Here is a 12,582-nt window from a genome sequence, read left to right as displayed (position 1 = left end):
TAACCATAAACACATACTGCGAATGTTTGGTTATCTCAGAGAACTTTGATCAGGAGTTGTATAAAGAAGGCAAAAAACACACATGCTGAGTGGATTCACATGCTGTCAGTCTCACCTCAGACCTCATACAGTGCGCTGCATCCAGACAAGCTATGACTGACAGCACAATGCAGGGGACCAACTGACATGAACTTGTATGCTTTGACAAAGAAAGCTTGTGAGCTATACAAGAGGAGACTTCAGCCGGACTGAAGTCGAACTACAACATAGAGAGACAAAACGGGAACATCGGGACGACGGAAACAGCAGATACCCAAAGAGAGAAGAAGAGAGGATCCTAACAGAAGAGGAAAAAACGGGGCTGTTGACCTCTTGACCCAACAAACATCAGCCAGCAGCTTGCATCATCATGGACACAGACACTGGCCTTAATCATGCAACTGTCTATTCACAGGTCAGTCAGGACTAAAATACCATTTTTAGCTATAACTAAGTTCTCTCTACTAGTATACAGATATATTTCCAGATTACTAAACTTTCTATTTATTTGTTTCATCCACACCAACCATAGAGCTGCTCTCACTGGCTGCTGTACAACCTCTGATTTTATTAACGGAACTTTGTAACATAAATCAGACTGTGGTCAAAAGACCTTTACCTTATTCAGAAACTCGATTCAAAGGAATAGAAGTTACATAATTATTATTATTATTTTTTTTTTTTTTAGGTAAATCAGATTTCCATTTATATCTACAATGTACTGGCATTGCTTTAGTATAGTTCCTTTTAAAAACATAAATGCTTCATAACATTATATGAACCCATGTTTATGAATATTTGGATCTTATTCAATTTCTGTCTCTAAATAAACTTGGTGACCCTTCAAAGTGTCTCTAGGAAAGCCGTGGGTCATAAATTTAAACAGATCAGCATGGTAATTATTTCAAGTTGGAGCATTGGAGTCATATTATTTCTTCGGGTTCTGTTCATATTCATATTGTTCAGGGTTATATTGAGGTTACCACATCTGGAAACAAGTGTTTAGAACAGCTGCATCAAGTCTGAAGCACATAAATGAGAGATTAGAGATATTCTGGAGGTTGGTGCACTTAATAATCCATTTCTGCTATATAACTTAGACTATAGCGTGCAGTACAGTAGATGTTCTTCATTTTCACCTGGACATTGGCACATTACACATTATGAATATTAGGGTTTTTGTCAAATGGACTCTGGACCCACAAAAGGTCTCAGGGAAATGCAAACAAAGAAGCGCACACAAGCCAATACAAACAAGCCTAAACATTTCATAAATCCATCTAGTTCAGATTTTTATTAATTCAAACTTCCATAAACTCATCTAATGTGAATGTCACCACAAGTTTACAGTCTCTGTTGTTTATTTTGTTGCAGCAGGATTAACTTTCATGGTTTTTATTGCAGCATATTTACTGATATGAATACAAATTTAAAAAGTCACACGTGTGTCCTTGCCTGTTGGAAACTCACTGAGCCATTTACGTCTCTTTAACAGCATCAAGACACAGAGTTGTTCTCGTCCGAAGAAGACAGCAGTCTCTACTTCACCTACAGCGGAGGCTGCAATCAGCTGGAGGTCAACAACCTGCACTACGAGGTAACTATGGGACAAACGTCTGATATCCTTGCATCTTATCTTTAGACTCAAACTGCTTTTATCTCTTATACTGTGAGTGTAAATGTGTGTGTCCCTGTAGGTGGATACAGCAGCTCAGATCCCCTGGTATGAGAGGTTGTCGGAGTTCAAATTGCCGTGGGAGATAAAAGGAAACAAACAGACGGCCATCAACAATCTCAGCCTCAGGGTTCACAGCGGACAAATGCTGGCTGTCATTGGCAGTTCAGGTGAAACACAAAGTCATGATTCATAATTTTACATTTTGTTTTCTTTAATCAAACTACAATAAACATAATCCTTTCTTGGATGACACCCTCTGTTCCATCTGTGATTTTTGATGACTAATAAATCTTCACATTTATCGAAAAATGTGATGCGTGCCTCCTGAGATGGCTCACTGCTTTGCATTTCTTATGTCCATATTTTGAGTGTTTATGTGAATTCTGCTTACTTTCTTCTCCCAGGCTGTGGAAAAACGTCTCTGCTCGACATAATCACTTGCCGGGAAGAAGGTGGCAAAATGACATCTGGTCAGATTCTGATTAATGGGAAGCCCAACACGCCCCAGCTGGTGAAGAAAAGCATCGCTCACGTCCGTCAAGATGACCGCCTTCTTCCTCACCTCACTGTCCGCGAGACTCTCAGCTTTGTCGCCAAACTGAGGCTCCCCACTAACTTCACACAGGCCCAGAGAGACCAAAGAGTACGATTAAGTTTCCTCAAAATAATCTCAAGCAGGGCCACAAAGTGTAACTTATTCCTCTTAAAACAAACTAGTCATGGTAAACTGTAAGTAGCTGCTGCTGTGTGTGTGTTGAGATGATGTGACAACTGTCTCTGTTGCAGGTGGACGATGTCATTGCAGAGCTGCGGCTGCGACAGTGCGCTCACACCAGGGTGGGAAACGACTACGTGAGGGGTGTTTCTGGAGGAGAAAGGAGGAGAGTCAGTATAGGTGTCCAGCTTCTCTGGAACCCTGGTGAGAAAAATATAAAGAAACAGATAACCCATTGCTCTGAAATTCTGAAGGTTATATTTATCAGTCAGACTCTCTGAGAGCTGGAAGATGTCTGATCGAGGCCTGGCTGAATGTGATGTCTACTCTTTGTCAATATCACTTCCAAACTTAAACAACATTGACATTGCTTGATGGGACCAGGGAGAGAAGAATGATAGAGGGATAAATCCATTACAGGAGACACGCAGAGGCCGAGCGTTTCCACCGCTACGATGCATCATCAGTGGTGTACCCCGGCCTTATTTGGTTTTTCAGCCTTTTATCACAAGACACCTTTAGCTGAGTCTGGCTCGTCGCAGTGAGTGACTGCTTCTCTCTGCAAGACTGATAAGTTCCTTAATTGCCCTCCGCTGGGTCTGGCCTCTGATCCCTGCTCCCTTTAGCTGCCTTGTGGTGGAGCTGGCTACAAAACCCTTGCTGCCCACCTTCACTGGGTGGGCAGCAGGAGACCAGGAGAAACTTCCAAGCCCAACAAGAGATATCTGAGAGTCTTTGCCGCTTAGACCCAATGAAGACTCTGTCATATTTTTGGGGGGAGGGGGTTTAGTACGTATTTTCCATGACCTCATTGTTTTTATGAATATTAGCATCTTATACACACTACAGTTTTTTTTTAATCAGAGTATTATGAACCCACCCTGGCTTTTTTGTTTTTTGGAGTGCTTGTCTATCCACTTAGCGTTTAAATATTTTCCAGGCCTAATTAAACCCTGTGTCCTTTTTTAAACCTTGCCTGGATCCAACCTGCCTCACCACGACCTATTAATCACCAGTGGATCACTCTGGTGATCCATTATCAGTTGTTGAACTGGTCTTTTTTTTTTTTTTTTTTTCACCTTTCAGGTATTTTGATCCTGGATGAGCCCACTTCTGGCTTGGACAGTTTCACAGCCCACAACCTGGTCATCACGCTGTCCCGTCTGGCCCGGGGAAACCGCCTGGTTCTGCTGTCAGTCCACCAGCCTCGATCAGACATCTTCCAGCTCTTCGACCTCGTCGTCCTGCTGTCTTCGGGCTCGGCCGTCTACTGTGGTGCAGCTCGTGACATGGTGCCTTACTTCACCGCCCTGGGATACCCATGCCCACGATACTGCAACCCCTCTGACTTCTATGGTTAGTTTAAAATGGTGACAATATTATTGGTACTGCAACCTTCATCTCATCTGTCTTGCTAGTTACCCGTTCTAAGGAGGTTTACATTTTTGTGTGTGTTTCCAGTTGATCTGATCAGTATAGATCGCCGCAGTCCAGAGCGAGAGGCTGAGTGTTTGGAGCGGGCCAGACTTCTGTCTGAGCAGTTCATGGAAAAGGTCCGAGACACTGATGACTACATGTGGAAACTAGCTGGGAGCAACGCAGCCCTGACACAAGCTGACAGGTGGGTGTGTGTTTTATACTGTGTTTGTTTCTTTTATTCTCCTTTTTCTTCTTTGCATATTAAAACTTAAACAATAGGTCAATTGATTAATTAGTTGCCAGAAGAATAATCTACAGGAAAACATTCTTTCATTGCTATTCAGCAAAACATCTCTGGTTACAGCTACTCATACGGATTGGCTGCTTTTTTTGTCACACATGTTGGCAAACTGGGGAAATGTTTGATCAATTTGACTGTTTTGCTTTGAGCTCTGTGTATTTCTAACCTAAAATCATTCACTATTTTCTGATGTTTTAAGACCAGAAAACGACTAAATACGACTAAGAGGCCAGTAATGAAGGCTTCCTCATGGATAGGTTTTAGCTGTGGATTAAATAATGAATTTCTTTTTGTCGCCATCCACATCAGCCCTCAGCAGCCAAACAGGATGGGAGGGGAAGAAGTAATCACTATTTCCAAGGAAAGAAACCAACTGCCTGGCAAACTACACCAGTTTAATATCCTCATCAGGTGAGAACACACACACAGCTGGGGCTGCAGCACCAAAGAGTGATGCATATGGACACTGACGTCTCCCTTCTTCACCCTCAGGCGTCACATGTATAATGACTTCAGAGACCTGGTCACCATACTGGTCCACGGCTTCGAGGCCCTCCTCATGTCACTGCTGGTCGGTTGTCTGTACTACGGGGCAGGAGAAAACCGTCTGACCATCCAGGACACGGTGGCCCTCCTCTACATGATCGGAGCTCTCACCCCATTTGCTGTGGTGCTGGACGTCATAGCGAAATGTGAGTAATGAGAATCAGGAGGATGAGAGTCAAAGTCAGTCCACGACTCAGTCCACAGCTAAACATATAACATATATAAATAAACATATATATAAACATATAAATGAAACAGATTTATGTTAGAAATAATATGTATTAGCAAAATCATTACAATTTTTGATCATTAAAAGTACTGTGTGATCTCAAAACTCTTCATGCAACCACGACCTGCTAATCACCAGTGGATCACATGATACACATGTGAACATAATTCATTATGACTCTTGAACAAAACTATTCATATCAAATTAATCTCCTTTTTCAACTGGCCCTGCTATTCTGAAAGATATAATGTGCAATACAATTCATATTTGAATAAGTTATTAAGAGACTTTATCGTCATATAACTGGAAGAAGGAGTTTACAGTACTGTACCTGCCGTCTATATCATAAGCTGAGTGTCGTCAGGGCGTCTGACTGTATGTTCTGTGCAGGTCACACAGAGAGAGCCATGCTCTACCATGAGCTGGAGGACGGCATGTACTCTGTCACCTCGTATTTCTTCGCCAAGGTAAACTTCAGTTTTAAAGAGGAGCTCCAGTAGGGGTCAGTCTTGCTCCATGTTGTATTCAGCCTCCAGTCTAACTTACCTCCCAGTGCAAATAGTACTGTACTTTGAAATATGAGGTACTGTTTGTGAGTGCATGCAAATAAACCAGCCAGAATCAACACTGAATATATTCATAGTTTCTGCATGACTATTTGTTGTGTATTTGAATTAGTTCTTTCTCGCATTCAGGTTTTGGGGGAGTTACCAGAACACTGTGTGTTCACTTTGGTCTACGGTCTGCCCATCTACTGGCTGGCAGGGCTGAACGAGGCTCCCGACCGTTTCCTGCTCAACTTCTTGCTGGTGTGGCTGATGGTTTACTGCAGCCGATCCATGGCTCTGTTTGTAGCAGCTGCACTGCCCACCCTGCAGACCTCGGCATTCATGGGCAACTCATTGTTCACCGTCTTCTATTTGACGGGAGGTTTTGTCATCAGTCTGGAGAATATGTGGCTTGGTGAGGAGACTACTTGCCCTTAGTTAACGACAGTGATGACAGAGAACAGCTGCAGGAGTAAAGGTGCTGCTGGTCCGTATGTAATGTTTGTGCATGTTTTTGACTCCACCAGTGGCCTCGTGGCTTTCTTACGCTTCATTCATGCGTTGGGGTTTCGAGGGCATGCTGCAGGTGCAGTTCAGTGGCAACAAGTACCCTATCTCTATTGGAAACATCACCATCAACGTTGACGCCATACATGTGAGTTAAAAATACACTGAATATACTGTATGTTGAATATAGGTACAAATATGAAATGATATAGAACTGTAAATGGATAAACCAAGATGTTCAACATCTTTCTCATCTTCTAATCCTCTCTGTGTCTTTCAGGTGGTGGATGCCATGAAACTGAACCAGTACCCTCTGTACTCATGCTACCTGGTGCTGCTGGCAGTCTGTCTGGGTTTCATGTTGCTCTATTTCCTGTGCCTAAAGTTCATCAAACAGAAGTCTAGTCAAGACTGGTGAACAAAACAGGGCTGAACACTACTTGAAACCACATCTTTCAGGGCAGGGTTTTACTCTACAAGTTGCAGACGTAGAAGGAAGTATTTTGGGTTCTCTCTCGACTGGTTCGACACCAAGCTCTCCATACTTCATTTTACTGTACTTACTAAAATGTAAAAATGTGCTTAATTCACAGAATTAAAAATGCATTATTGTATTTTTTCTTTAGGACATTTTATAACATCAACAACTCCGGTGCTTTTTTTTATAGTTGAATCACATGAAATAGCCCCATTGGGACTTCAGCAAGACTTAAAGATAATCAAGAAATATACAAACAGTTTTGTTATATTTCCAACTAATATCAATGCATACTCATCGCTAATATTTTAAAATATGAGAATAATTAGATCGAGTAAGAGAAAGTTTGTATAGAATATGTGGCACTTGTTGCAGTACCGCTGTCTGCTGCTGGGTGGCAGCAGAGTACTGCCGTAACATCAACATTTAAAGAATATTGTTTTTCCTCTCTTCTCTGTCATGGCAAATGATTAGAGCGCTACTTTGGCAGATATCCATTTGCAGCTTTTGCTTGTGCGTTTTTTAATCTCCCCTTTTCCCCCAGATTTATCTTTTTTGTATATGTAAGGTTATTAAACTTATTGTAACAATGTGAGGCGTTACAGTAAGCACCGAGGAAAAAAAGGCTACTATATTTAGTATGTCACACAACACACACAATAAAAATACTTTGTACTTCTTATATCCTCACAGATTGAAGATTATGTAAGTGGTGTGTTTTTGCGCTGGTGCAAAAGCCTGTTAAATATTTCACCAACACGGTCTGAGTCCAAATTAATAAAGTATTAAATCAAATTTCTCCACTTGAGTGTGTTTATTTGCATCTTCACGCTCATCCTTTGGACTTGTTACTCGGTTGCATGATGAATCAGCTTGTAGCCGTGCAGATACATAACAATGTAGGATATTCAGGATTTGATTATATTTCCATTGTGTAACACACTTGTGCCTTAGAAGTGAGAAATGTTTACATGTGTTAGAAAAGACAATTATTAGAATGCATTTGTTTACACTAGTGTATCTAATGAACTGGCAAATGAGTTTATATAATTTTGGTGACTTTGTGAACAGTGCATCAGATTGTATTGAACTTACAAAGCAACTACGGCAGTTGGATGAAGTGCAAATTAAAAAATATAGCATTTGAGATAAAAGAATTTTATTCTGCAGACTGAGCTGCTCACAGTATTGGATTTTCTTTTTAAATGTTCTTAAAGAAAGAGATCATAGAAACCTTTTACACACTTCAAACACACAATTTGAAATCCTACCATCATTTATTAGCATAAATACTTTTGTACATTTTCAGCATCTTCAACATCATCTCAGTGGACAGAGTCTTAACATCCAACAGTAACAACACAGAATTGGGCTCGAACAACTTCTATATATATATAAAAAAAAAAAAGGACAAAGGAAGGAAATAGTGGGGTTTGCATGGACGTACAAGGAGGGGATGATGAATCTTTAGTCCTCTGCCGTCACCTTGGCTTTGGCAGCTTTCTCTCTCAGCTTGTCTGCGTAAAACTTAAAGGACTCCTGGAAGAAAAGGAAAAGAGATTCAGCAACAAACCTATTCCCAACAAAATATGCTCACCTGTTGTATAGTGAGCCTGTGAGGTGTGTGCGCGTGTTTCTATCTTGCATCTTTCCAAAAATTAAGCAGCGCTGGGGCCCTCCTGGGTCTGTCTAAATAGTCTCCAGTCTCCAACCAGGTTGTCTCGTTTCATCTTTAAATCCCCATTAATACACAAATAAGGGATTTGTAGCCCATTCCCCAAACGCACACTTCCGTCCTCTGCCTCTGTTCCTGGCTAATTAATCAGTGTTTTGATCCATGGAAAGTGTTGTGGTGGGTGTTTTTTTTTTTTTTAGGGGGAAGAAGGTGAGAGCTTTTCTGCAGATTACTCCAGCTCCTTACAATTTGTGTTTGCGTATTAATGTAGAAATTAATGCCGACAGAACGAGAGGTAGATCCTGGCATGGGGTTCCAACTGTTTCAAAGAGTCAGTCGATTACAAAAACAAAGAAGCAAATAGAAACAAAAAAAGAAATTAAATCGCAAAATTTCTTTGCAGAAACTGTGCCACACGGTTGCGATTTCAACAGAGCCGCGACCTCTTTGCAGATGGAGACGTTAAACAACAACGAGGAGAGGTGCGTTTCTACCCGAGATCAGTCTGTAGAAACTTCTGAATACATGGCTCTTCACCTTTCCCTCTCCTTGCAACTCTTCGTCTCTGTTTATAAAACCCAGCAATCACTTAACTACCCTGACATTCAGTGAATAATGCAGGAGCTTCTCTACCTTCATCCTCTTTCTCCTTCTATCTTTGTCCTGCAGGTGAGTGATGGGAAGGTAAGAGTTGAGCTTCAGTGTACACCTGCCTCGAGGGGACAGCACATCAAAGTGCTGAGGCTGAGAGGGCCGTGATTGTGATTGTGTGGGTGTGTGCGTGGCGGGTGGGGGTGGTCCTCTCCCAAAAATAGGTCCTACATCATCTTGCAAAATGTTGCTGAAACGCGGCCATAACTGGAGCGGCTACTGCAGTGACACCGTCTCGCTTACACAATATATGAACTCTCAGACCGTGGCGTGTCATTTCCAACAGGCACACAAAGTAAGAACCAACATGAGGTTCGCTGCAGGCCTCAGCAGGCTGACTGCTTCTTCACATTACTATGGCGCACACAGACCACAGCACACACACGCATTAGGACGCCAGCTGGACAAGTGCCAGCCCTGGTTAGGAGTTGTGGTGTGTGTGCGTTTACACGTAGTCCTGTTCAGAATATGTTGCTCATGTGTGCATGGTTGTATCAGTGTAGACATGTGTGTATATACAGGGATGTGTGTAATTCAGTGCGTGCCAGTATATTCTGATGAAAATCATATCGGAAAAAATGAATCCTGACTTCTGTTGAATTCCTCATTGCAAGTTAGCTGTAGTTTAAAGATCTTGTGCAATAAATTTTACTTATCCTTTGTTCTCTGATGTGCAATATGTCAAATTGATCTATTGTACACACATACGTATGACTTATATTATATTTCATTTTCTTTTTTTTGTACTTAGAGCAGAGGTCTTCAACAGGGGGTCCGCGACCCCTAGGGGGTCCGCGGAGGTACTGCAGGGGGGTCGCGAAAATGTTTTGATTGATTAGACATTTTTTTATATTCACCTCAGTTTGAGGTATGTTTATAAATGGCAGTGGCACGGCCACCCATACCACTGTACCTTGCATGTTCAAAATAAAAACATGAATATATTAACCTGTTTGTTATTTTAATATCTTAGTATTGAATGCAGAACAACAAGGTACATTTCTACAAGGCACTATAGGACCGGTTTAATATAAAACACAATTTTATACAATATATATATATAAGTAGGGGGTCCCCGCTCCATCTCTCCATCAGATTGGGGGTCCTTGGCCTGGAAAACGTTGAAGACCCCTGACTTAGAGTACTAACTAAGAAAAAAAATCTGTTAAAGTTTGCTTTTTTTTTTTTAAATATATATTTAGGTTGAACAGCAATTAGTAATTTGATAGTCTGGGCTTTAGGGTACTCTGAGAGACAACTTTTTCTGTAATGAAAAATAATTCAGTTGAAGCTTTTTTTTTTTTTTGCAGTGCTGCAGCTTTGAGTTGGTAGCCGAAAGCATAAATTAAGATAATTTACACTCCATCTATAATTTTCTTTGCCCTTGAGAGTACAAGGGCACACCACAAGTGTTTTTTAGAGCTATGAGAACAAACTTCTTCCGGCAAATGTAAGGACTCAAACTGACAACGATGCCATCACAACTTGTTTGTGTATCTTTCCATATCTTTGGTTGTGTAGATGTTCTGCCTTTTTGTGCGAGTGACTTACAGGGGGCTCGGGGAAGGGTACGGTCTCTCCTGCTTTGCGGTAAAGCCCAGCCAGCCGCTTGAGCGACAGCTCGTCCACAACTATCCCCTCGCTCTTCATCTGTTCGTGTAAAGCCTTGGCTGCCGGTAAGTCCTTATCCTTGACTGCCAGATGAGAGAGGGAGAGAGGGGTAAGTCAACAACAGAGACAAACAAGTAAAATATGTAGTCGAAGGTTGATCTACGGAGAAAAAACTGGCTGTAATCAGGAGACATGTGGAGGTGGGATAATGATGTTATTTTCCACTGTGGTCTGTGATCAATTTGTTAATGCCAAGGAATTCCATTTTAAAAGCAAAGCAACAGCACGCAGGCCAATCTTTGTATTTACCCACTCTTTTGCCAGAATGTTTTTTTTTTTATCTGACATGCTGTGGGCTCGCATGTTTAACAAGCAGGTAGAAAAGCACAGCTCCTGTGTGGCTGACTTTGTTCTCCAGCTGTGGAGGAACAAGATAATTTATTCAAAGAATAAGGATAATCTATTTTAGATAATACACCTGAACAGGTAAAATAACTCCAATCAGTAACTTTTTCCTTCTTCAGGGAAACAACCCAGAAATGATGAGTGAAATTATCTGTAAATCTGGAATAACATGGATGTGTGTGGTGATGTGGTTAAAGCGATAAAATTGGGAAGGTCACTACTTAAAAAAGAAAAGACAAGAAAAGAAAAAGTACACAGACAAGGCAAAGCACAGAGGCGAGCAGAGCATCGCTAATTGCTTCCCCTATGGCTGCCTTGACCAACCAACTAGCTAATGCTAATTAAATAGTCATGTCTTCTCATCTCTGGTGTGACAAGGTACGAAAGGAGGAGGACGGGAGGGTGAGGAGGTGAAATGAAAGCAAGGAGGGGAGGACGAAAAAAAAAACGAGGACAAGAAAATGTAGACAAGAGTAAAAAGGTGGAGAGGACGAGAAGCGATGGAGAGAGAGGGAGGGAGGGAAAAAAAGCTGAGTGGTGGAACATGTCGAGATTAGCACGCTAGGCTAGCCAGGACAGCTAACTCATTAGAGGACATGTGTTCTTCTAACCCCTGAACGGCTGCCTACGTGCGCGCGCACGCACCCCTTAACCTGATGCATTGTTAATGCGTCTGTTAATGTTGACTTATCCACAGACCAGTGAGCCTCCACAAGAGCCATTCAGGCCTCGTGTAAGAGTGCGCGTTTATGCCTCGTCTTACCGTGACACTTCATCAGGTACGGGTACAACACCTCCTTCTCAGCGAAGTCTGGAATCAGGCTCAGCAGGTTCTTGATCTTCCCCACCTGTACGCACAAATACTCATTTACAGACCGGAACTGTATTTATTTATAAGTAAAAGTGAGGATTTATCACCATTTTACAATCTAAAGTTTGGTTTCAACGCCCTAAATTGGAGTGGTCTTTACAGCCAAACTGAAACAGACCTAAAAATGGTATAAATAACAACAGTTAGAGGGAGGATGCTACTGGAAATAACACCTTGAATTTTATTTCTCAGTTAAGGTAAACTTTTTTCAGAGTTTCAAAGCACTGTTCCAAGCATCTCCTGATTCTCCAGTGGCCCTGAAGGTTCAGACTGGCTCTGTTGGTACTGTTGTGTGATTGGTACTACTGCTTGAGCATAAAAACCAATCAAATGTTGACTTTATTACACTTTACTTTTTTTTCCGCCCCTGTCTCAGTTTCTTTAAGCTAGGAAGAGCTACGGGCCGTCGTACAGCTTTGGCGCCGTTTTATTTTCAATCACAAATAAACTCCCAAATGCCAATGTCATTACTCAACCCAGTTATAGTTTAAAAATGCAGTTTCTAAAGAGGAGAAATGCTGCTGTGTGATCTCACCTGTCCAGGAAGCTGAGCCTTCTGAGACAAAAAGGACGTCAGCACTTGCTTCTGTTCAGCCAGAGCATTAACACGCTGCAGCAGGAAGACAAAAAGAGACAAGTTTGACCCTCTTCACTTCTTTCTTTGACATCAAGACTCTCCAACCTGTGCTCTTCACATAGGTACAGTATATAAACACACATGCACTCCAACACATCCTAGCACACCCGAGGGCTATGCTCGGGTTAAGGGATAATTATGGATTTAATAACTACTCGTTTCTTTATGAATTTAAATATACAGCACTGTTCACATCAGAAATCATAATTATCGTCACTTAGCCACACTAAAGGCCATATCTACTAACTCAATGGAAATGTAAGTACAGCCTG

The 12,582-nt window shown here is 41.7% G+C and overlaps 2 protein-coding genes across 2 annotated transcripts in view; one reads left to right on the top strand and one right to left on the bottom strand.

Annotated features, from left to right (window-relative positions):
- Window positions 1-409: 409 nt before the first annotated feature.
- Window positions 410-6,674, top strand: abcg8 (ATP-binding cassette, sub-family G (WHITE), member 8; the record flags this gene model as incomplete). The annotated part of the gene is made up of 13 exons (XM_084561546.1): window positions 410-454; window positions 1,535-1,636; window positions 1,737-1,884; window positions 2,122-2,360; window positions 2,504-2,636; window positions 3,519-3,788; window positions 3,894-4,053; window positions 4,462-4,563; window positions 4,645-4,844; window positions 5,318-5,394; window positions 5,623-5,890; window positions 6,003-6,130; window positions 6,263-6,674. 13 exons carry the CDS (start codon window positions 410-412, stop codon window positions 6,398-6,400), a joined length of 2,010 nt encoding a protein of 669 aa, XP_084417672.1. The 3' UTR covers window positions 6,401-6,674.
- A 114-nt stretch (window positions 6,675-6,788) lies between these two features.
- Window positions 6,789-12,582, bottom strand: part of lrpprc (leucine-rich pentatricopeptide repeat containing) — a 56,773-nt gene continuing 50,979 nt past the window's right edge. The window contains exons 35-38 of the mRNA XM_084561109.1: window positions 12,209-12,283; window positions 11,566-11,650; window positions 10,338-10,480; window positions 6,789-7,999 (exon numbers count right to left, since the gene is read on the bottom strand). Coding sequence (XP_084417235.1) covers window positions 7,928-7,999; window positions 10,338-10,480; window positions 11,566-11,650; window positions 12,209-12,283 — 375 coding nt within the window. The 3' untranslated portion in view covers window positions 6,789-7,927. The remainder of the gene's footprint in view (window positions 8,000-10,337; window positions 10,481-11,565; window positions 11,651-12,208; window positions 12,284-12,582) is intronic.

Source organism: Chelon labrosus (genome assembly GCF_963514085.1).
Source record: "Chelon labrosus genome assembly, chromosome: 15".
Taxonomy (NCBI): Eukaryota; Metazoa; Chordata; class Actinopteri; order Mugiliformes; family Mugilidae; genus Chelon; species Chelon labrosus.
Note: the sequence above shows the minus strand (reverse complement) of the source record. Positions and strands in the feature narration are given on the sequence as shown.